Source organism: Schistosoma mansoni, chromosome W (assembly GCF_000237925.1).
Source record: "Schistosoma mansoni strain Puerto Rico chromosome W, complete genome".
Classification (NCBI taxonomy): domain Eukaryota; kingdom Metazoa; phylum Platyhelminthes; class Trematoda; order Strigeidida; family Schistosomatidae; genus Schistosoma; species Schistosoma mansoni.
In genome coordinates, this window is record NC_031502.1 from 50,227,727 (window position 1) to 50,254,703 (window position 26,977).

General features: G+C 32.1%; 1 protein-coding gene across 2 annotated transcripts; it reads right to left on the reverse strand.

The window, feature by feature from the left end:
- Positions 1–296: 296 nt before the first annotated feature.
- Positions 297–21,760, reverse strand: Smp_162800.1 (protein kinase; the record flags this gene model as incomplete). Of its 2 annotated transcripts, XM_018790040.1 has the most annotated exons (10): positions 297–525; positions 3,274–3,353; positions 4,586–4,659; positions 5,836–5,864; positions 7,698–8,121; positions 9,272–9,695; positions 16,792–17,001; positions 18,263–18,468; positions 18,508–18,645; positions 21,685–21,760. In XM_018790040.1, 10 exons carry the CDS (start codon positions 21,758–21,760, stop codon positions 468–470), a joined length of 1,719 nt encoding a protein of 572 aa, XP_018655423.1. In that variant the 3' UTR covers positions 297–467. The 2 variants fall into 2 exon arrangements, with proteins under 2 accessions (XP_018655423.1, XP_018655424.1); XM_018790041.1 differs by lacking the exons at positions 297–525; positions 3,274–3,353 and having other exon boundaries at positions 4,176–4,659.
- Between the last annotated feature and the right edge of the window lie 5,217 nt (positions 21,761–26,977).

Below are 26,977 nucleotides of genomic sequence, written 5' to 3' on the forward strand. Positions count from 1 at the left end.
TGATTTCTGCATCGTATAACAATGATCCAATGTTTCTTTTCTAGTGTTTTGTACTATTTGTTCCCTGATTTGCGATTCGTTTACAGCTATCGTTTTAGTAATATTTCCATTCAATTAACAAATCATTATGATAACCTGAATTTTCATGTGTTAATGCTAAAAATATATCAGTGTATAAAACATCATATAAGTTTACTGCTTAAATAAAACATCTTTGATGGGAGGCTTTCTATTATGTTTCCATAGTTTACCAATGACAAGACATTTATTAAAAATCAAAACAGTATTTTAAGTTTCATCCGAAGTAACTTTTTTGATATTTGAGCATTCTGGGTTTTAAAATACTATTATAAAATAAAGGCACATTTCAGGTTTGGGTATCAAGGTGTGAGATAAAATGTCTTAGTAAAAATATAGGCTCTGTAGAAGAATTGTGATCAAAATTCATGAAATTTTTCATGAAGACATTATTCCATTGAACGGATTTTCTGTATGTTTCTCCAAAGGCGAAGCACTGTTCCACCACTGAAATGATTGTGAAAATAAAAAAAGGGTTTACCGTCAGTTAAATTTGGACACTTGGAGAGCCTGCTGTTAGTTCTGTTTTGCTTTTACTTGCTTATGTTGTATTGTTTACTGAAAAGTGTTTCAAATGCCGTTCGCCACAAGCACATCTCAAATCATTCCACGATCATATAACTTTTTCATTGGTATGTTGCTTTCATTTACTCAGTTACAGTGGTAATATAGTTTATTTATTATCCATCAAACTTTTTAGACTCTTCTCACTCACTCAATACTAGATTTTAATTTGATCCAATCGTTTTCTTTATACTCATGTACAGACAGATTTATTCATATACTTATGCCTGTTACCCTTCGTAGAGGACCATAGGCCACCCACTAGCATTCTCCATCAAACTCTCTCCTGAGTAATCCTTTCTAGTTGCTACTCATCCTTTTGATGTCTGTTTCCAATTCACGACGCTGTGTATTCTTCCGCCTTCCTCTTTTCCGTCTCCCTTCATGACTTCAAGCTAGGGCTTGCCTCGTGGTGCAGTTTGATGATTTCCGTAATGTATTTCCTATCCACTTACAACATCTTTTCCTAATTTCCTCTTCATTTGGAAGCTAGTTTGTTGTCTTCCACAGTAGGCAGTTTCTGAAGGTATGCATCCAACGGACATTGAGTATATTACGTGGACAATTGTTTGTACCTTTCTGATGATGGTTGTGGTAGTTCTCGAAGTTTCAGCCTCGTACATTAGAACTGTCTTGGCGTTTGTACTGAAGAATGTGACTTTGGTGTTGGTTGAAAGTTGTTTTGAGTTCCATATGTTCTTCAATTGTAGAAATGTTGCCCTTTGCCAATCGTTGCCTTCACGTCTGCATCGGATCATCCTTGTTCATCGAAGGTGCTGTCCAGGTACATGGAAGTTTCCACCTCTTCTGGAGTTTCTCCATCAAGTGTGATTGGGTTGGTGTTCTCTGTGTTGAATTTGAGGATCTTGGTTTTTCCGTTGTGTATGTTGAGGCCCACTGATGCAGAGGCTGTTGTTGCTGCTGCTATACTGTCTGTCTTGACTTACATTTGTTGGTGTGTATGGGATAGAAGCGTCAGGTGATCTGCGAAGTCCAAATTTTCTAGTTGCATGCGAACTGTCCATTGTATTCCATGCTTCCCCTGAGACGTGGAGGTCTTCATAATCCAGTCAATCAACAGGAGAAAGAGAAAAGAGGAGAGTAGGTAGCCTTGTCTGACTCAGGTCCTTACTTGGAATGAGTCTGTCAGCTGTCCTCCATACACGAGTTTGCAGTGTAGTCATTCGTACGAATTCTGTATATTATAACGTTAAATATATTTTTTAACTACTTATGTTGGTTTTGAAGTTCACCAGATTATTTTCAACCGTAATATTCAGTAGTAAGGATTTGATCTCTTGTCCTTTACTGTATGCTTGGAAGCATATTTTCTTGTTATTAAGATTCTTTTTTATTTGGTTAAAGAACAAATATCGTAGCAGAATAACGTGGATTCTCAACTTCTTCAGCCTGAAACTACAGTATTAATTGTTAAAACGATACAAGTGTACATGTTGTTTATCGGAAATGTCTTGGATAATTTGAGTTCACAAGGGATAGAATGAAGTGATATGGAGGAATTAACTTGGTTTAAACGTTCGCCCCATATTAACCTCATTCTCTTGAGATCACTACGTAAGATTTGACATAGTTTTAATTATAGTTTCTAATATCTTGACTCTTACATATGAGCGTTACTCAACTAGTCTATATTATATAATCCGTCATCGATTTCGGGAATTTCGTTTCCGTACTCCTACAATATTCATATATTTAACCTATAAATAAGCTAACGCTTGGACAAACCTAATTCTTTCATATTGTTCCTTATTATTCTATCCACACATGTGAACTCAATTTATTCAAGACATTTCCGACATAAAATATGTACACTTGTTTTGTTGTCCAGTGCTTCCAGGTTTTCGATGGTGGTCTAGCTTCAATTGACTCATGATTTCAACTTTGTAATGATTAACTCTATAGTTTTAGGCTGTAAGTAGTTGAGACGGATTCACGTTATTCTACTGAGTTATTTCTTCATTCAGGTTTATAAATGGAAAAAAATTGTACGAAGCTTTTTTTATTTGATGATAGGAACTAGTTAACAACACATCCAGATGAGTTACAAAAGTGGATAGTCATATTCCTCAATTGTAAAATATCATTGAAACAGGTCTATGATGGGATAGGCCTCAATCCTGTATATAGAAGAAATTAGTGGCTCATTCTCAGTTTAATTGAAGCCCTCAATATTAGAAAATTTAAACTTTCTTCACATGTACAAATACCAATTGTTCTCATCCTGAATCTAGCCTGATAATCCTTAACCCATTTTAATACCTTTGGCGGTGTACCATCATCATCCTCTTATATTTTTACTTATCGGTGTGTACTTATTTGACCATTCATCTGATCGACCATGTTAGTTTCCATATAAGTGTCTTTAGAAGTATATATATGGTCAGATTGCATGATATCACTTGCTCATATAAATCTTATGTTTTCTGCTCAACTTCGTTTTCTCATTACACATTCTGAATTATAAAAAGGACTAATTTTTATAAAGATTCTGTATTAAGAAGCCAATCTGCAGCTTAAAACTTCTCAACGATGATATAACAATTGTTTTAATTGTAATTCGAAAACTAACTACATCCAGTGTCATGCTTCATCATTCATGACCAAACCTACCTTAAACTCATCTTCCACAAGTCTTCTTTCGTTATAGCATCTAAGAAGTCTTCTTCATCAACAATGTGATTTCGACGAAGCTGAAAAAGATTTATTAATTGTTTTACTTATGTCTCAATAAATGTTAGTGACTTCATTATTTATTGGAAGCACTTATTTGTTAGACTTACAGTGAAGTTATAGGATGCTTCTGCCTATACTTCATCTGGAATTTGCAATTACCACTTCTTTTATTGACTGAAGATGCCAATCATCTTCGTCTTCAAAATTTTCGACGCCACTGTTTTACTATTAGAATCCATACCTATTTAGCTGCTGGAAGTAAACTACGCCGATATTGGTGGTTAAGTATTTTTGATACTGGACATACTTCCAATTAGTGTTTTACGGAGGAAGGTCAAGTCGGAAGTTTTATTAAAGTTGTACGTTTGTGTTATGGAGAAGGTTTTTAGTGGTTTGATGAGGCGAAATCTTCAATTATCGAAATCAGTGAATAGGATACTAATAGGTCGATGGATAGGATATGATATAATGTGGCTGGTTGATGGTCACTCATGAGACCGTATTATTTATTGACTTAGGTTCTCGAACGATTAGACTATCACCAGTCAATCGAATAAATTTTCCAAGTAATAAAATGATGTGTTTGTATAAAAAAATATGATAAACTATTAAGTGGTTGGAAGAAGCTAGCTTGTGGGTCACTTATTTTCCAGTCACTTAAGATTTGACTTTTTGGTCTGATCTTTGGACATCGTATCCTTTCGTAGTCTTGGGTTCTATTTACGGTTGTCAGTCTGTTATCAGTGATGTGTTGATAAATAACAAGCTACTTTTTCATATATGTGACAAAAAATCGTCATTGACCAGTTCATCAAAATCATACAATTCATAAACAGACTCAATAACTTCGCTTTATATTCATAAACTAGGTTTTTGTGTTTACAAAAATTTCATTTCATATGCCTACAACGCTCCGCAAATTCCTACATTTCCTGAAAAGGCTCTTACCAGATCCTTCATTTGTCATGTTCATCTACAAGAACTATTTCGATCGAGAACTTCTTAATGATTGATTCGAAATACCAGACATTTCTGTCATTTTTCAGATAAAGTTAAACTGGAATGCAGACGGCGTTGTAGCCAGTCATCCCATGGATGTTTGTTTATTTCTGTTGACGAATAAAACATTTCCATATTAAAAAGATTGGGGAATACTCATCAAAAGTCTGTGCTATCATAAAAGCATCAAATCCATATCTTCGAGGGAAAATGTGAATTGGACTAGGTTATGTATCAATACGTTACTAACTTTGGCACGGTCTTCATCGGGTATCCGGAGGTCTTTAAACCAATCGTCTAGTGTACTGAATCCAGTTTTCAAAGCTGTGGATTATATTTGAAAGTTGAAAATTGGTTTCATTATTAAGAAGAGTGAAATGTTTATTCAGTCAACTAAAGAATGGTTTAGTTCAGAAATAAAGGTCCTTATGAAATAGTGATTCGTCTCTTTACTAGTAAATCAATGCAACTGTGACCAAAATGTTATGCCGAAAAACATTTAATCTATCAAAACGCGTACATTTACAAACAGATGTTAGGTTCATTTGCATTTGTGCTATCAAGACGTTATTTAGGAACAACTTTCATTTGGTGTCTACACTTATTTGACGTCGGAAAGTAGATTTGTCCAATGCTTCAAATACTTAGTTTTCGGGCATATAATAAGCTTGAATAAAAACTTTGTTGTAATCATTTAGTGCAAGAATCTAACCACGGTTTGTACTAGAAATGTCCCTTTCAGCAGTTTTTGTACATACGCGCTACATATTTCTTATTCATGTCGCACTATATAGCGGTTTTAAATCATACTATTTGATCATTTTTGTGGGGATGGTTGAAAGTAGTCAGTTTCTGAAGTGACTCGAGTTTGATCTAGTTCGAATTTCAGAATAATCTTATGGAATTAAATCGATTACAGAAAGTGTATGTTTCATTCTTGAATGAGAGTAGTCAGTTGCGTGGATCAAGACATTCGAAACTTGCGTATCTCAGTGAACAGATTTTCTGTCGTAAAATAAACTCATACTTCTAACTCTGCCACTGAACACTCGTTTAATAGTTATGTATAACGATGCCTAACTACAATTTTGAGTTATTCAGCTTGTTTTGAAGCATCTTAAGGAATAATTTGATGATAGATTTGGTTGAGATTAGATAAATAATGATTAAAGGTGGGGTCTAGTTATTCATCGACTGTATTCAACAGAAACCATATGTGTTCAGTTGGTCAAAATACACTCCTCAATTTTTATGATTATTAAGTTTGTAAACACTGATATACTGTTAAGAAGTATTGATATCTTGATGTAAAATTTGTGTATCATAATAGTTCAAAACTTACTGTAAACTTAGTCTACCAAGAAAATTTTCAATAAACTATATTTATTGAAGCTTGATGACATTTATAATATTTTTAGGTCATTTTTTAGGAGGTAGTGTTAAGCTAAAATCTTTATAAAAGCACAAATATAATAATAAATACTATTATTCGAAACTTGCATTTATGTCCGAGGATATTGTACATTGAACTAAAAATAAAAAAATAATGTGTGTGCATATTTATACGAAAAGTGTGCGAGTCAAAGTTATATGGGGTTGGTTTTATAGAAGCAAGAAATTGAAGTTAGTATTCAATAGTAAAATTTACAGAAACTAATATTCATATACACTTCTAGTTGAATATTTTTTAGAAATTATTATTTTTTCTCATGGTTTCTGATCATTATATTCTATGAGCGTTCGACATCCCGTTGGTTATTTCCCCAGCACTAAAAGTCTGTTTTATACACCCGTATCATAACTGCTGCTAGTAATTTAAAGGTAGTATTAGGGTTTCGTTCAATTTGGAACATATTAGTCGAATGGTTAGACAGTTGTTTTTATTTGGAGTCAAACCATATAATCATCGTTCAGTGAGAATTTTCCTAAAGAATGTTTGTATTTATTGATACTACCAATTTGATTTTATGTTAAAGATCATACCAATTACTTCCTACTTGACTCTATTACTACATTTTACTGTGATTTTACGTGTAATATCACGGATTTACTCATTTAAAGTCATACATGAGGTTTATCATTAAGTATTGTTTCACAAATGTAGTGTATTTCATACTGAAAATTATTTTGAGACACTTATACATTATGATACCAAAATCTGAATACAGAATAATTTACAAATAAGAAACAGTCTATTGGTGTAGATTATTTATCGATCGGTAGGTTGATGTATAGTGGTAAATGTATAGATGCCAATGTTTTTGGTTATATATATATATATATATAGATAGATAGATAGATAGAGAGAGAGAGAGAGAGAGACAAAACGTCCTGATTATTTGTAAAAAAAATGTACAATAAGTACTCGAAAGTTTATAGTAGAGAATCTGCTCTTATGTATTTGTACACTGACAAAACATCTGATAATATTATACTTTAAAAATAAAGGAAAATCTGTGAAATCAAAGTTTATTGATGTTTTACTTAAATCGCAATGAACTTCACTGGCCATGGTCTGTAAATTTCCTCGTGAAAAGCTGTGATCGGTGGAGTTCAGCCATGTCAGTTGTGACGGATGTGCCCATCGAAGACAATTGAAAATGGTCTCTCAATATCGCGGATTGATTGGAGTTTGATTTGTACACCATTGTGTCCCGATTCAGTGATTTAAAGGTTAAGTATTCGCACTAGACCGAAGGTCCTGGGTTCAACTCCTGGATGCAGGGTCGTTGTTGTTTATTTCTGAGGAGTCCCATACTAGGACGAAGCGGTCATTCAGTGCTTCCAGGTTTCCGATGGTTCTCTAACTTATATCAATTTGAGATTTTAATGTTACTCAATAGTCTCGACAACCCCATGCTGACAACATGGTAATACCCTGAGTATTCAAAATAACTATCTGATGGTTCATCTAATGAGAGTAGACATTACTTTAAACATGTGACACAGGATTACGTTGATCTGATAAATTTGGTTATTATTAGTGACACATATCATGTACCGTTTATTTTCCGTTTATTTGTATAAAATGTTTGGCTTATTCAACAATCAAACATTCCAATTCTTTTGTCATCCTCTTTGGTAAATTTACCGTTTTTACTTTTGAAGAAGTACTGCAGTTTATGAATTATATCATTTTTATTGTTTTGTTTTTCCTTATATTCCAGTTTCGGAACTTAAATAGATTCAGATTTATTTTCAGCACACCTTTCTTACTGTTTTTCATTATTTTTTAATATAAGTGTCACAAATATTAGTTAAGTTTATAGTTTAGTGTTACTGTTTACTTAGCTTAAGTTTAATAATTTGATAGTGTTATTTTTAAACAAATTCAGCAGAGAATATAATAAAATCCGTCTCACTTGTCTACTAGACCATTAGCAGAATTCTCGTGATTTACCAATTCATCTAGTGTTTTGCTAGTCCTTGATTTAACATTACACAAAGGAGCACTTGAATGAACACCAGCAATTTTCCGTGCGCACTGGATAATTTCCATTGGTTCTTCAGGAATTGCTTCGTTTGAAAAGGTTAATGATTTCTGTGATAATGATAAACTGTTTGTAACCTTCTTTGTTTCATCCACAATTGAATCATTCGGTGTATAATAGAGGCTAGGTGACATAGAGACCATGGTAAACGGTCGATTCGAAGGAGTCGACTGACGAATATATGTTGGGGAGTCAAGATCAGCTTCCATGGTGACTTGTTTAACTAGTCTACGATTGTGCTGTGCTGAGTATGTTTGATGACGACGTAAATGAACTGTACTTATTGGGGCTAAATCTTAAGGAAAATAGATAATATTCATCAATTGTGGTAAAGATATTTATCACAGAAGTTCTTTTTACATGCAAAAAGCATACAAAATTTATATACCATTAAATGCCAAGAAAGTTTAACAAATTCTTCATTTTCTCCGTTTCACTTTAATCAATAAAACGAATTTATTTCTGTATGTTATGCGTGTATAACCCCTATAAAGCTTCCTTAACCAGTGTTACTTGATGACAATCATAGGGTTGTTACAAGATTTTATCTGGCCAATATACTAAATTATATAATATCTCAGTATACATTATTTAGAACCGATAAATCGAATGCTTCGGATCTAGATTTTATGGAACTTTTGGGGAAGAAATCCCACAATTTCGATGGTTATGGTTTTTTCTTTATGATATTAATGAATTTGTTCCATATGATAAATCACTAAATTAATCTGTAGTGGGTTTTAGTAAGTTAGATAAAGAATGAATTTATGAAAATCAGTTTACCCAGCATGGTCTTTCTAATCGTGTTTTGGGTATAAAATAATATTTTATTTAACTCTCCTCTCTATACATTTGCATCGAGTCATATGTCCATATGTAATTTCTGAATAAAATATTTTGTTACGGTGACTAGGTAAGAACCTAACTGTGCTCAGTAACCAGGGTTGTTGTTTGAAATCTACTATTGAGTTATAGTTATCTATATGCAAAAGGATACATTTTTTACGTTACGGAGTTTTTAACGATCAAGTACAAGAGTATGTATATTTCTTATATTAAGTCACTTATGCTAGTGAACACATTCCAATATGATAGATAGAATCCAACCGTCAATCAGTATTATACGCGGTGGTCAATTGGGGTCTATCTGTAAAGTATTCTTTTTATAAAAATGCTTTGAAGAAAATTATGCTTGTTTTAGGATATTTAAGGATTTCGTAGTTTCAAAGTCGTTTCTATTGATAATTCACTTGTAGAAACGAAGGGAACTAGATAGTGTTGAACAGTCTTATATTTATACGAATCCGAGTCATAAGGAAAAGAGAACTCCATACTAATAACTTTTTTTTGAATTCAAATAGTATAATTCACGGCATTGTACAGGTTATATCTTTCAGCTGATCAAAGAAATTTGTTTTAGTATAACATGCTTCAAACATACTTACTGCTAATTTGGTTGGTTGCTGAAGTGATAGCATCTTTGATCAATTTTTCCCATGCTAATACTTCATGTGGACGACTCACTTGACGGAGTAAAGGTGCAGCAATAGCACTTGGAAGTGCTGCTAAAGCTACTCGCAAATAATTGCAAACTAATGGTGTTCCCACTGGAAGACATGCATTGTTCTGTTCAGATATCTTTGAAGAATGTAGCAATTTTAAAAATCGTCCTCCCAAATCTTCACCAGTCACTGAATAGCGTTTCAAACTTGACAATACTGTGAATTTATTCGTATCACCCGATACACCGTTGACGGAGTCAGCCAATCCTTCATTTGTACATTTATTAGCTGGAATTTTAAGGTAGTTAACAAGTTGAGACCAACAAATTCCACCGTGTAAGCTATCAGTTATCATATCTAAAAGACACTAAAAATATGAAGACTGGTTAAACTATATATTGTTTTAAATCAGGGTAATATTCATGAACAGATTAATACAAAAGCCCATTTACATCTCGACTAAGATTATTTTATCTGTTCATTCTGGTACTTAAATAAATTGTTGAGAAATATCGCGACTGATCCTGAAACTAAAGTTACTGCACAACAGGAAAATATTGAAAAAGCCTTCAATAAACATGCGTATTTAATGTTTCAACCCATATCATTCGGTGTTACTTAGAAAAGTTAGGATTAAGGTAGCAACTAAACTGCATATACTATTGGGTTAGCATGCAATTAGTTCACCAAAAAAGGCTATGTTTGACACTTTATTTGAAGATGTCTCAATTTTAATGACTAGCTGTCTACAGTGAATTGAGTTCATTATTGGATCTATGTAACTCAATCTTCCAGTTAAATACTTCTACAATTTCTGTAACATGATTGCCATAGTATCGCTTTGTCTAACCATTTAAATAACTAACCATGATTCACAATGTTCCCAATAAAATTGCATTATTATTGATAACTGTAGAACAAATAAATGAAGTATCAATGTCTATGATTAAATTCAGTAATGAGTTTGATTGTTGAACTTTGTTCAGATAAAGGGTTTAAGATAATCTTAGGAATAAGACGTTTAATATTTCGGTCACCTATAAAAGGTGGTACTAAAATCTGATTCTTGTATTTATCGAATTTGGCTAATGACCTACTTTCTGAAGGAACAAATCACTTGGCAATTTTGTTGATAAATCTTAATAGTGAAGTTAAAGACAACTACTTCTCTTGGTTATTCTATTTTCTGGCTATTCAATGATAATTCAACGAAAAAAGTTGCCATTTAAATGAGCAAATTTATCTAAACATTAATCGAAACTGTGAATTTTTATTTTTCACATATTATTTGTGAACAATAGTCTTTGTATGTGTATTTGTTTTTACAAATAATCATAGAACAGAAAATAGAGTAAGCAGTAGTGTTCTTTCTATACAATATTCATTTTTTAAGCAGTGACTACTTTTCCGTTAACACATAATATTACTATTCAATCGATTATATGCTTGGTATAATTTAAACAAATTAATTTTATAATCGAATGCCAAAAACGGATACTGAACAAGAGAAAATGATAAACTGTTTTTTTGGTGAAGTGAACAACAAGCTCAGTGTCAATTAAATGTTACCGTAGTATTATCACACTTTTTTTACTACAAATTAAACGTAAGACAGATAAGTGAGATAATTTGTCACTGATTTCATAAACTAATCGGAGTTAATTTTACATTTAAAACCAGGAAACAGTAGATAGCTGTCTAACCTAAGTGTGAACCCTCTCACCGTTGATCAATTACTACATCAACACAGTGGATTGAACACAAGATCTTCAAGTCTCAAGGTGATAGCTCCACCTCTGGACTATTGGGCCGGTATCCAACATTCTACACGTCTAACTGAATCAGTTTTTGACACTACCTTACCATCTTTGATTATTTTCAGAGAGTGACCGCTTCACACTTGAAGTATTTAAACTCTACTGGTCACAACTCTTGATTACAACTTTGAGAATTTCTGTTAAAATTAGTCTCAGTAGTTCAGAAGTTAGGTTCTCACCATGGTACCCTAAGGCTTTCGATTTTTATCCCACATGGGGTCGTTATGTCGAAAGAAACGACCCGTTTCGAAGCATACAACTATCAACAATTCAATTCATGTCATGCGATACATTACGTCATCGTTGATTAAAGACTTCGATGAATGATTCTGTTTAGATAATTTGGTTGACAGCAAATATTAGTCAATCGGTAAGTGTAAATTTTCGTCTTCCGATTGCTATTTGTTTGGGTGCATGTTGACTGCGAATCTATCGAGTGGTCCCGCAATAGGACGAGACAGGTGTACAATACTTTCAGATTTTCAGGTATGGTCTTAATCATGGTAACTTGATCTCAATGTCATTCAAAACCTTTATTACTATGCACTATACGTTGGAAATATAAGTTTATGATAAGTACCTCAGAGTTGTGATTTTTCTGAGTTTGCTGCCGTGATGCCTATGCAATAGCTAATTTGGATGAATAGATATTCAATAAACATTGTGTTCATATATGAAAGGGGTATTATGTTCGTATATTTTGTTTATTTACTAGGAAAATTAGAACTGGAAAGAAGTCATTGCCGAAATGAGTGTTACAATTCATTGATAAAACATTGTTCAGATGTAAATATGTCCATCTTGTCCTCATACTGTTGTAACAGGTCAAAAAATACAACATCATGTATAGAAATAAAATATTACAGTTTATTACTTTTTATTAAAAAAAAACTAGTCTGCTTTTTTCTTCAGGAAAGTACATCAAACATATTGGTTATATAATACGAATATATTGTGCTTAATACATATCATCTAGTTTTGATAATTTTCGTCTTCTCATTACATTATTTGAATCGCGAATACAGTTTATTGAATTATTAGAAAAAATTTAAGTTAAAAGTGACTGTCCATTAATTAGCTATTGGCTTTATTTTTACTTCTGTAATTAATTGGACTAAAATTTACATATAATTGCTGAAAACTGCTGAAAAAAAGGTGGAAGGATATTGAGACTATATTATTGAAGTTGAACATCCACATATTATCAATGGAATATATTACACAACTCCGCCTGTAACAAGCTCACACAAAGTAGGAGGTTTGGCTATGGGGTCAGCATCCTTATCGGGGAGAAAAGAATCTTGCTAAAGATCTCTAGCCAGAATAAACAAATTAAACCATTTAAACTCTGTCTTCCAAGTTGAAGGATCTTCGATTAAAAGAATTATGACGCCACATGGTGAAAGCCCATATTTTTCGGAAGTCATGAGACTAACGTCCCTTCTAACAACCACAACGACAATTAATATAAGTACATGAGATGTCTTGAAAATGTTGGAGACAGTGAATACCAACCAATTAGCTGTGGAAATGAGGAGATACAACTTGTTTGTGTTCGGAAGAACAGGATGACAGCAATTGACAACAGCCGAACAAGTGCAGAGAAAACCAAGGTACGAACTGAATACACTGTAGCAAACAAAGAAGTGAAGAGAAGCATTAGAGCTGACAAACAGAAATATGTGGAATACCTTGCAACGACAGTGGAGAAAGCTATAACAGAAGGAAATATCAAACAACTATATGAAGTTAGCAGGAAAATGTAGTAAACCAGAGAGACCAGTCAAGGACAAAGAAGGCAAGACAATCACTGAGATTCAAGAACTGAGGAACAGATGGATAGAATAGTTCGAGGAACTCTTGAATAGACCAGCTCGATTGAATCCATTGGATATCGAAGCAGCACACAAAGTACTTCCTGTAGATGACACTCCATCAACGATCGAAAAAGTAATCAAGATGGCCATCATAAAAATCAAGAGTGGGAAGGCAGCAGGACCTGACAATATTTCAGCCAAAGCGCTGAAGTCAGACGTAAAAGTAGCTGCAAAAATGCTCCTCGTTTCATTCAGGGATATCTGGGAGGAAGAGTAAGTGCCACAGACAGATTGGAAAGAAGGATATTTCATCAAGATACCAGAAAAAGGATATCTGAGTTAGTGTGAAAATTACAGATGCAACACACTACTATCGGCATCAGGAAAGGTTTTCGACAGAGTGCTTCTGAACCGGATGAAAGATTCTGCAGTTGCCCAACTTCCAGATTAACAGACCAGATTCCGTAACGATCGGTAGTGCAAATCGAGACACAACAGATGATTGTTGAAATATCAATTGAGTGGAATTCGTCACTATACATCAAGTTTCTTGACTATGAGGAAGCATTTGATAGTGTGGATAGGAGAATGTGATGGAAGCTTTATTCAACACTATGGTGTTAGTAGCTGAGAAGATCATCAACATCATACGGAATTCATATGATGGACTACACTGCAAACTCGTATATGGAGGACAGCTGACAGACTCATTCCAAGTAAGGATTGGCAAAGTAAGGGCAACATTTCTACAATTGAAGAACATATGGAACTCAAAACAACTTTCAACCAACATCAAAGTCACATTCTTCAGTACAAACGCCAAGACAGTTATAATGTACGAGGCTGAAACTTCGAGAACTACCACAACCATCATCAGAAAGGTACAAACAATTGTCTACGTAATATACTCAATGTCCGTTGGATGCATACCTTCAGAAACTGCCTACTGTGGAAGACAACAAACTAGCTTCCAAATGAAGAGGAAATTAGGAAAAGATGTTGTAAGTGGATAGGAAATACATTACGGAAATCATCAAACTGCACCACGAGGCAAGCCCTAGCTTGAAGTCATGAAGGGAGACGGAAAAGAGGAAGGCGGAAGAATACACAGCGTCGTGAATTGGAAACAGACATCAAAAGAATGAGTAGCAACTAGAAAGGATTACTCAGGAGAGAGTTTGATGGAGAATGCTAGTGGGTGGCCTATGGTCCTCCACGAGGGATAAAAAGCGTAAGTATTTTATTGCATAAAGTGTAGTTCACAAAAATCTACTCCTTTAGCCGAAGCACACAAATAGTCATTTGTGAAAAATTAATGAATCACACCCTTAATTCTTTTTAATGAGACTTGAAAAAATGCACTAAACAATCTGAATATTTGTTATAATTTGGGTATATTTTAATGTCAACAGTTTATCATAGCTTTTATTCAATAGAGTTGAAATTTTAATAAAATATTGATAATTTCGTAATATTACAGTAAGAAGAAGATTGAATCTCTGATGTTTTACAACTTAATGTAAGTTGCTCCTTGAAAGAATATTTAGTCGAATTGAATTAATTTGAGTTCAGATAATAGTTAAAAATTAAAACATAATATTTTCGTTTATTTATCCTCTGAATGGATTGATAGTAAGTTGTGAAAATTCAGAAATTTATTTACTAACTTAGGATAGTATAAATTTGTTATCACTTTTACTATTTACAATTTGAGTAATGTGCAGTTTGAAATTATCAAGTCAAACTGATATTTACAGGTTAAAACCATATTTCTGACGAGAAACTATATGTCTGAAAGATCTGTAAAATTTCACTTGCTCCACAGTGCTAATGCGTTAGATTTTTTAATGGTGAAGAAGAGGATTGAAGCTGTTATTGTAAGAAAGAAATAAGTGTAACTGGGAACTTTAGTCAGTAAATTATTTTCCGTCCACATGGTCTTGAAATCGGGAATTTGTTCAAAATCACCTTTGTAACATGGCTATCTTGTCATATATATTTTAATTGGAAGTTGCTTTGAGGTTACTCAAGGTGAACCAGATTACATATATATAGTTCAAGGCAATCATAGTTCCTGTTTTTAATTAGCTATCAAGTGAAAGTTAATGATCTAAAGAGTAAATCCTTTTTACTTTGCTTGAACCTCACATGATGATATCGAATTTCGGTATGAAATTCGAAAAAATATTTCGTTTCTGTCTAACGTAAAATGATGATATATGTCATTAAAACGAAAATATATTTGTATTTATCGATTAAGAATAAAATAATGAGATATCAAATTCAGTCTGAAGTCTCCTGAAGCAAATGAAAGTGTAATCAATAAATTTTAATACAGCATTACTTTGCTATCTTATTTTTATTCAGCGAAAATGAAACGTACGACTTTGAAAGTTATTATAATTATCTAACACCGTCGGGTGCCGGCTCAGTGGTCTATCGGTTAAATACTCGCGCGCGAGAGTGATAGGCCCTGGGTTCGAATCTCGCGAGGCGGGATCGTGGATGCGCACTGCTGAGGAGTCCCATGATAGGACGAAACGGCCGTCCAGTGCTTCCAGGTTTTCCATGGTGGTTTAGCTTCAATTGACTCATGTTTTCAACTATATAATAAGAACCTTAATAAACTTTATTCGCCTATATCTATTGTGTCTAAATTTGTTAACCTCATATTTTAAAACAATTCATGATTGGTTTCATGTTACTGTTTTTATAACAATCGATTCTAATTTAGTTCTTATAAAATGCTTAATTAATTTGTCAAGTTAAGTAATGCACAGCTTTTTGTATCGTATAAATAACATTGTGTTCTGTTTTCTTTGTTAATGTTATTAATAAAGGTATTGTCTAAGTGTAGTTACACGTCATCACTCGTTTATCATTTCAATTCTTTTTATCCTTTCTAAATAGAATTTCATACTTCTGGATTTATTTATTAAAAAATACACTTGATCTCCAAATTATTTATTCGATTAGTTTTTACAAAATGTTTTTGTGTAGTTGATTTTCTGTGATTCACTGTATGTCTGTTATCGATTGACATTAGCATAGATAATATAAATTAAAGTCTATCTACCTTCTTACTTTGTTGCCAAACTGATAAAAAAACACTTGTCAATTCAAGGTTGTATTGTTTAACCTGTTATGTGATCATTATCAAATTTACTTTTTCGATTATTAAACTATGTTTTTCTAATTTCATAACAACTACTAGTACCAGAATCTTATTTGAAATCAAGTAGAATAACATAGATCTGTTAAATTTTATGGATTTTCGTCAGCTGATTAACTTCCTAGCGGAATTAACAAAGTATAATAATAAGATTGAAAAATGAATCGATGTTGCATTATTGTAACCGTCATAGCCCTTTTCCGAAAAATGACTAGGATTATATATATAATTTGTACTCTGCTGATTACGTTTTATTGATCCAACTAAATTTGTTAATAGGTAGTAAGACTTTATAGAATATATTGAATTCATATAATTCCACTTCAATCGTTGTTCATGTTCCATTCGCATAAGGAAGAAAATGCTAACTGTACCACTGTACCACATCTTAATTGTTAAGTTTTTGTTTTCTGACAACTCTATAAAATTTAATCAATTATTCTCAAACAGGTTGCATTCGATTAGAGCATCATCCGGACGTCGGTGAGTCGCACTTTGAACAAGTGAGTCAGCGATTGAAACTCATCTATTTGAATTGAAAAACTACTATTTCAGACTTATCATCCTACAAAACAAGAACAATCAATCAGTATGTGTTTAGCTAGGGCTGTAAAATAGAATATTAGGAAGCAATTAATCTATCACGTAACTACTTACCTCTAATAGTTTTTTTTCAACTCCATTGTTTGATTCTCGACTGGTTTCAGAGTTGTTTACTCGTTTGCCTAAATCTGAGATAATTTCGTCTTTGCTTTTGTTTGAAATATTTGATTGTGTACACCGACAAACTATGTCTATCCATGCATCAACAATTGACTGTTTCTCCGAGATTAATGCATTTGACAAACGTCGTTTCGCTTCAGAGTCCTTGAAATAAAATCGTTTCAGAGTGTGGATCATTTGAGATATGATAACTCAAAAATATATGTAATTTGTTATTTAGTGTTGTGTAGTCTTCAAAAATATGTTATTATTGAAGCTATATCATAAACATTTGATCAGATACCCGTAAAATTTGACTCTATAGAGGATAATTTTATCGGAAAGTGATTAACTTCATCATTCTCATTTAAAATAAGTTGCCATGATAACTAACATTTTTTAAAAGTTCTAAGCTATAATCAATGAGGACATTATTAACAGGTTTTTACATAAGTATGGTTATAAAGCATATGTCTATAAAGCAATTTAAATGCTTTATTGTTAATTACTAAGAGAGTGATGATTGTTTACCACTAAGTTCAGAGACACATAATTGCTATGATCTAAAACAACCTGATGACATTCAGAGATAGATTCTACTGTGCCTGAACACTTGCTTATTATTTATAAGCATATATATATATATAGTTTTAAAACTTTGAGGTGTTACCATGGTACAATATCTTGACTTTCTCAGAAATACAGTAGCATCTCGGTAAGATTAGATGACAGGAATACAATTACTTCATTTCTTTTGTAAACATGATAGTTTTAAAGATACGCATTTGTTTAAACTTGTAATTTATAGCGAAATTATTATTAGGAAACAAGTTTATGGAGAAGTATTACAAGAAGCAACTGCAGATTTTGTAGAAGAAAACGGATAGCAAAAAGGTATGAACTATCTACAATTAGTGTTTTAAAGCTAAAATAACTGAAAAGTAGAAAAATGAGAGTTAAGTATCATTTGCAAAACATGTAGACTGTAATGTAAGATAATAGAAATAAAAAGGAGACGCAATCATTAAATGTTTGGTATTGAAAAGATGAAGTGAAGATGCGTTTGCATCAGTTGAACTGGTGTTAATCCATGTTTTAATAAAGTTATGACTGTCGTTTATATTTGTGAAAAGTAGCGTACATTTATACAACATGGACCACAGGACTTTATGGTGGGTAGTAAATGTATGAGCTTAACACATCCTGACCATTTTAAATAAAATCTTGCAAGTTCCTTAATCGAATAACTTTTCCCATCAGATATTCTCGAATTAAAATTAGAATCTAAAGTCACTACTAAATGTTATTGGATCACTTGTTTGGAAACTTTCAGTGTTCAGTTTTGTTAAGCTGTTTGAGTATTTTAAACAGCGTTGTATAGAAAATATAGAAAAATACAGCAAACATAATAATATTCCAGAATTACCTGTTTAATAAAATTGAATGGATCTTCTGAATTGCCGAAACTAGTACTGTTTACAGAAGCTTTGCGCTTTTCATCCTTTGTTATATGTACACCCGGTATTTTCAGTTTTTCTACTTTGACAGGTAAAATTGAAATATGATTTACTGATTCTGTGGAATGTTTTTCTCCATTAGTATTTCTATCCTCTGTTTTATCTATAATTTGATCTTATAATACAATATTTTTTAAAATAAATATTGATTTACTTGTTAAGTTAAACTGATGGAAGGATTCATTTGAAAATACGGAAGAGGCATCATTGTCGGATTTTTCACTTTCTGACAAAATTAAATTACTGTTGTTAATTACATTTAGTAAACGATTACTTTTACTTCCCCATGAGCCTTAAAATGAAAAAAAAAGAGTAGAACAATTAATGTAAGGAATATTTTTAAAACTTTAATTTACAAATGAAAGACAGAAAAAAATAACGGCGAACAAACTTAATGTACTGTAAACTGTAATCGATAATAATTGAAGCATATGAATTAGGTGTATTTGTAGCCTAAAACTTGATTATTCAGAATGAGCATTTACATCACTATTTAAGTTTGAAACTTTTCATGATATACATATTAAAGGAGAAAATATATTCTTAACTCATTACAGTGAACCTTATTATTTTGATTTTAAAAGCAAAGTAATTATTCAATAAGGTAAGATGTAAAAATTTAACTGATAGTGTTCATCAGTGACTTAATAAAGAATTAAAAAACATGCAGGATTTGATAATATCTTGTATTAGCCCATGTCTTCACAATTTGCATCAACACATTTAGAGAAGAAGTCAACAAGAGGAAAAGTAAAGGAGTCGAAGAAGTATCAATGATAGTGAAAAAAATAAACATAGAAATTTAGTCTGATAATATACCAATGAAATGGTGGAGTATAAATAATAAAAATAATGATAAGGAGAAATATTAGGAACCAACTGATTTTGGAATATATTACCCAAGGTCTCTAGCAATTACCTAAGATTACCTTTCAGATCAGAACCAGGAAGTTTGGAACCCCAGACAAAGTTAAGTTTATTGATTGACAGCTGTGTAAATTGATGCCTTATCTGATTGTGGGATCCTTTAATCACTTTGTGAGCTACTTGTCATTCTAGTGAATATGATAACCTGGAGTAGATGATGGGTGGACATACTCAAAATATGTAGCATCCAACTCAGAAGTGACTAATATTAATTAGAGATTTATTAAATCAAAGAAAGCTCTGTAATGTTGAACTGTTTCAAGTTAACTACTAGTATGTATGGATTAGCTCATGATCTGCAGCTTTTATAATGAAAACAATGTGATTTTATTAATATGCTACCGTTAACTAGTTATTGACAAACCACAAACATGATCTATTTTCCATGGTTTTTTGATACGATTTAATAATTCTAAATGAATACCAACTTGTTATGGATATTGAAGTTCACTATTATCAATATTTATGAATTCACCCGCCTAGCTCTCTAAGTATATGTTAATCTCTTGAGTGTAATCTGTTGACTTTTGTCATATTCTTCCGATTGGCTGTCTTTCTTCAAGCTCTCGCCTCAAATTCATCAGCTAAGGAATATGTCAAACCTCTACTCTTATTTTTATTATCTCTTTTAGTTGTAGACTGTTTGCAGCTGACGAGAAGCTATAAAATAGCATTTATTCGTTTCGTCCTAAAAATCTTGATATTATTATTAGGAAAACTATCTATATCTATCTGTATATATATTTTGATGTAGGTTTGTTCTCTCAGCTGGATGGTTTGGTAGTGGAGCTTTGATCGTCCTTTTGAACGACATCATCAGTGTTCAAACACTTCACTTCTACCCGAAGTTTGTGCTGATGATGTCGTTCGGAAGGACGATCAAAGCTCCACGACCAAACTATCCAGATCAGAGAACAAACCTACATCAAAATCACCCACCTGAGCTACAAATCTTTTCCACCATCTTAATATATATATATATATATATATAATATTGTAGTTTACTTAAAGCGTAATATGTATTGACACGGTGAATTAATATATTTTCTTATTTAACCAATAAATGTGTGTGGTTAAAATTGCTATGTTCTCAAACTTGTATTTTGGGTATTTGTCAACATTCCCATAAAATGCTTACGAATACTGGAAGAGAGAAACATATTAAACGGTATGAGCTTTACCAACACGTTAACTTTTCGGATAATTGACGAATAAAAGTTGTGGAACAACTCAGTTCAATGTAAATAAAAATTAAATTCATGAAATTAATGTGTGGTGTATAATGTAAATTATATGCTTCTAATAAAACTTGATAAGACAATAGAACTAGTTAAGGAATGAATTTACAAGTCAGTATTTATCATGGTAATATTACCCTATTACTTTTACTGAATAAGAACTAAGTGTAAGAAACTGTTATATTAAGTAATCTAATTCAGACAGCATATTTTATATGCCTACTCAAAACGTTCTCTTTCGTAAATCAATTCATTTATTCTCACTTTTATTGTATTTATTTTCATGATTACTGATTATGGCTTAGTTTGTATGGCATTCTTTATCCAAATAAAAACACAGACTGAATGAAGAATGTTCTTTCCAATAAATTCTCGTTCGGTTCTAAATCCAAATTAATATTTCAAACGGATAACCGAGTTTAATAGAAAATCTTGAATTTATAACAGGCAGTTATAAATTGTTTTTAACAAAAAGTAGATTCTTTTTGAATCTTGCAACTAAACAGAGAGACGAATTACAATTATAATGACATTATATGAATGCTGGTACTTATAAACAGTGTTGGCACATTTTTATATTTGTATACAGATATAATCTAGTTTTATATAAGTCTCAATGGCCATTAATACATAAATATCACAGCATGAATTTGTAAACTGTTCTTGGTTTACTTCTAAAATATCAATATTTTGTAACATTGTTTTTTTTTTATTCAAAAGCTAACAAGTGGAATTATTTCACATTGATATTCTGAAGAAATGATTATTTTAATGATTATAGATTGAGATGTTTACCTATAACTTTATAAAAGAAAATAAAGATAAGTGTTGACCATTAATGTTGAAATTAATGGAAGTTATCATTATTAACTTTAAGGTTCCAGGTTATATCAAGTAGGGGATTATGAATGGAAGTTGAAGAAAAAAATTGGATCGGGACAATGGTCAACAGTTTAGTGATCCCTGTTTTCAGTGTTTGTTCATACGGTTGGAGCTGGTGAGCAAAAGCTACTTTTCAGTTTATCATTCTATAATTTTATTTACAAATATAACAAAACACTTTTAAACTTTTGCTAAAAACAAATAAATGGATGAAGTTTGTCCAAGTTTGTTAGGAGCTTGCTTTAGTGTTCATTCTAAATAATACATTACGTTACATAACTTACCCGAACCAGATATAATCACTGGCGAAGTTGACTGATTTGATATATTTGACAAAGATCTGAAATTAAAGTATATCATATTTAAAATTATGGTTACGTATGTTTGATTAGCTTGTTATTTCAAAACGACTCTGTTTACCATCGAAAAAAACAAATCAACTTGTGTTTTTTGGTCTAAATTCTAGTGAATAAATTACATGATTATGAAAATGAAGCTATACTGATTAGTGTTGCTTCATGCAAAATGTACTATTGACAGAGTTAAATTTTCCTTCCAGTGTAGCTGAGCCATATTACGTATGAGATAATTGCCGATCACAAGTAATGGAAGATGGTTGCTTATTGTCGAGAACTGATCGAAATTAGACATGAACATCAATGGATGTCAATTCAGAGGTCTAGAGCTTAAGCCAACTCGGTCTTGTGTGCAGTTACGGGTGTGAGGGCTAATATCACTTCCCGGCTGCCCACACCGTGGAAGGGTATTTCCTGAGGGACCTGAAAAGGAAGTTGGATTAGTGTTGGTCTTAACGACCTGGGAGCGTGACCACAGTGCCCAAAGGACAACTGCTTGAGGCCGGTCACGCATGGCCTTTTTGTGGAGGATTTTTGACGTGTTAGCTCCGTTCTTCAAAGGACCTTACCACCGGAGACGGAAATCCGTGGGATAAGGCGAGGTGTGCATTTTTAGGGTCGACCTTTTCTAACCCCACCCCTCCTTGTGGGAAGGCAGCACCGCTGTCATGCTGGTTGTCTGAAGGAAACACCTTACTGCCGTCACACCTCTGTACAGTCAGCAGTACGACTTTGCCTTCGGACCTTGGGTTTGCTGCTTTTAGTCTTACCGCACTTCAACCGACCTGCCTGGCATGGTAGGACCTTGAGGAACGATTGTTCCAGCCAGTATAGCTCGATTTGTTCATCACGATAGGCAAGCCCGACCACCACGTCAAGGTAGCAGCAACGGTGGGGAGAGCTTAAGCACTTTCGAGCGAGACTAAACATCATAGAATCTGCCTCTGTGGTAGTATCGTAGATGTATATTGCTCAAAAGTCTCAAAATAGAATGAAATAGGTGTTCCACGCCTTCTGTCGAACTAAGATTAGTCCATGATATAAACTGTAATAATTAGTTATTCACTGATGAAATGTACAGACATAAACCTGTGCATTATGTAAATAATTTTACAAAATACATATAGTCATTTTTATTTTCTTTATTGATCTACCTAATAAATCCACAAGTAATTTTCTGAACTATTAATATATATTATTTATTATTATCTTAAAGTAGTTTGTTTTTAAACTATTTAAAAAAGTTTTGTTCTATTTTGATTATATAATGTCAACTAGTTAACGGTTTATTTATTTGTGTGTGTGTTATTACATAAAACATGGCTAAAACACTTGTACTTTTAATTGATAGTTTGAGATAAGATTAAATAATAAATTTCTGATACTTAATTTGATACTCAATGATCGATACACATAATTATAAATGAGATTATTATGTGTTTAAAATCTATACAATAAGATCACTAATACATTTGTTTTAACAATTCAGAAAGCACTGAATAGATATGCAATACTAAATGAGGTATGCTTTGTAGTCAATTTACTCGCAGAAAGTACAATATGAAGCGGTAATTTAGATTTTTTTAAGGAAATAATTGAGAGTGTTGATTTTGAAAGAGTCAAAAAGAAAATCAGCTGTTTATTTCTCTATGATTGCTTAAATAAACACCCATTTGTGAAAACTAACTCTTAAGGTCTACAAATGAAATAATAGTGTACTTCACATAAGACAACATTTTCAGTTCCTAAACTATACTCCTATACTCCGAAAATTCTTGCTTCATTTTCGACATAGAATATTTGTAATACTCCTGCTGTTCATCAAGTTAGACTAGTTTATGGTATGTGAATGAAAAGAGGAGAATTATTTAATTTTTTGGTTAATAAATATTGACATTTAAAACTAATTACCTTAGAACTGGTTCAGATGATTTACAATCAGGTTGATAGAATCTATGTGATGGCCGGAACCTATCTGAAGCGTTAAGTAAAACACAATGTATAAATATTAACTATTTAATAGTATAATACAAAATTATGTTATAGAAAGCAACAAAATGGTCTTAAGATGAAGTCAACTGTTTCACATAGTTTCTAACATTATCATTCTAGAAATTGATAGTTTAATTGTGAATTCTTAAATTTCTAATGGAAAGCACTTTATTGGGGTTAATGTTTTCGTCTTTGTGTTGATTGAAGTTTATTCACTTAAATTTTTTTAGTCAATGTTTGTTGCAATCATAATAATTACTTTTTACTGATTAGTATCTGAGTAGTGACAGATATTTCAATTGTGAAGTCTTTAGTGAAATTAAGTTTTAGGAATCCAATTTTAACGTATATGCTACTCTAAGTGATGTAATATTGGTTACTGCTAAATAGTGAATTAGTGTTACTATATCAGTCTTGGAGGAGGTTAACTATAGCCTGAATAGCTCTATGCTACGATCTCTGTCTATTGGTTACGGTACAGTTGTAGATATTCATTCTTAACAAATATCAAATAGCAGAAAATATAGATCAATACACGACTTTCTTCCTAATGAGTCCAACAACTAGCTTACTTTGTCCTGACAGCTTTAAAATTTGAAAATTATACTAATGTATATGCTGACAAGTTCTCAAGAAGTAAGCGTTTACTACCTAAATTGTTATTTTTTAAAATGAATAGAACATTTAAGTTATTAGACTTGTTAAAATTATTGAACCGCTGATCATCAATTTATTAAGATAAAAAACGTAACTGCTTTTAGAAACATCAATCATTAAATACTAAGTTAGAACCTATATCTTTTTAATGTCATTCAATCATTTGTCTTCACCAGTTTCAATTTTTTGCAAAGAAGTTTTAACCCAGTTTTTAGAAATCAGTTTATGCACAGAACATTAAAACGATGGTTTAGTAAATAATCTGTAGATAGCATGTTTAAGCCTTGCCTCACACTTCTATGTGATCATTTAGGCGATATCATTAGTCTTCATAAAATGTGGCTTACTGTTGGTTACGAAATCATATATTTAAAGAATGCTTTGCCATTAGTAGTTAATCAGTAGTATTAATTCAAACGTTACATATGGGAATTCAGAAAACAAATAAAGAACATTTGCTTGACTAGTTTCTCATTGACAGGTCATTCTTGAATTTCTATTTCTGATCATTAAAATAAATTATTCAGCGGTTTTATTTTCAAGTTTAGCTATTTCACTTAAATTCTTACTGAGTTACTAATGTGAAATGGGTTAAAATTTTACGCATAATTTCCGAATCTTTATTAGCTGATTATTGTAATGCCTTCATTCTTATTCACTGGGAGTAAATTTATTTTTTAACTACTAACATTTTTATTGATTTAAAGTTAAAAATATTTCATCTGTTTTGTTAAACTGGTTAATTGGGAGATTGGTTAGTTAGGGAACTCTTAGGAACCCTTATATGAACTAATTATGTAATAAATAAGAGGCAAGATAACAGATCAGTACATACTTTTTATATAATGTCAACAGAGTTGAGAGAAGTTTACTTCTTGCAAATAATGTCAATCTGTAAATGCAATGTTGTTCAAGGTTCTAAACAGTAATTTAGTTGGAGTTTTTAAATGGTATAACTTAGACTACTGGATCGCCGTCAGAATAAAATACTTATCAACGTAAGAACAAGCCCAAAAATGTACATAAGGACAATTATTATCACTATAGTATGTTAAAGAGGTAAACGAACTACCTACCTGAAGAGTTTGCTAGTCCCACTGGTTTACGTCGTCTTAATTTTGTAAAACTGTAAATATAATTGACCAAGAGGTCGGAGAAAAGAGTTAATTCAATAACCACAATGTAATAATAAGTTATGAACATTACACTAAAATATTTTAGTATTTAGATATCGCAGATTTCATTGTAGTGGTGTACTTATCAACATGTATTTAGTTGGACACAAATACAAGTTTAAAAACTTGATCAAAAGAAGACGACAAAGAAATTTTAAGAGGTGAATACGAGCAATTATGCTGGAGATTTTTAAAATGTCAGACAAAAGTACCGAACTATAAGTAGAAAACAAGAAATGAAAAATACAAATGGATTAGGATTCTAAACAAAACTGGAGAATGGATGCAAGTATGTTGATTGAGTTGACGTCAAGTCTACATAATTATGGTCAAGATATCCTACGAATTTCAGCTCATGAAATAAGTAAAATATCTATTTTTATTTTTCATGAGTCGATAGAAAACACTTTTGAAAATGTTTTCTTTCATTTAGAGATGAATACTTGATATAAGTTGGTTAATATATGATTTTTAAATATTTTCTTACGAGCTCAACAATCTGATTACGAGAAATATATTACTCATAATGTGTAACTATAAACATATTTAATTATTTTCATCCGAGTGAGGTTTGTAGAGGGCAGTGTTACTACTGAATAACGTGGTACACATATACTGGTAAGAATCGATGTGAAATCCGCATTGGTACACAAAGTGTTAAGTCGATTGCATTTTTTAGAAGTCCGATTCAGCAGAACTGTTTCTTTAAGCGACAAGGAATCGACAGAGTATCAGTTCAAGGGGAATTATTCCTCTATTATCCAATTAAAATGTTATTTCTAGTAGTATAGCTATGGTAAAACTATTTTGTAAAATATAAGCATTTTTTAAAATGATTAGAGTGAAGCAATTGAAGCCCATATCTGTTAACCCATATTGACATATTGGAGATTTTCAAAGGCGTTTAGAGTTATTAGTTAAATAAATAACTTTTTGTTAACCCTTTAGGACCAACTGAATATATATGTTTCATGCAGTTAGTTCCCTTTATGAATTTAAATGAAGCCAGAACAAATATTGATGCAGAATAATATGAATTCATTATATTTCGTGGTTTCTCGTCAGCTGCTTACAACCAAATATGTATTAGAATTTTAGCATTGAGATAATAAATAGTGTGGAACAATTGACATAAATGAATGTAAAGGATTGAAATGACAAAATTATCACACATTTTATCTTATCTATCTCTGAACTCCACTCAACTTTACACCACCCACCCTTCTAACACCTAATAACCTCTGACCTTTTCTAGCACATATATATAGTTATCATTGATACCCTTTTGTCATTCCAATCCTTTACATTCACTTATGTCAATTGTTCCATATGATTTATTATCTTAATGCTAAAATGCTAATACATATTTGGTTGTAAGCAGCTGACAAGAAACCACG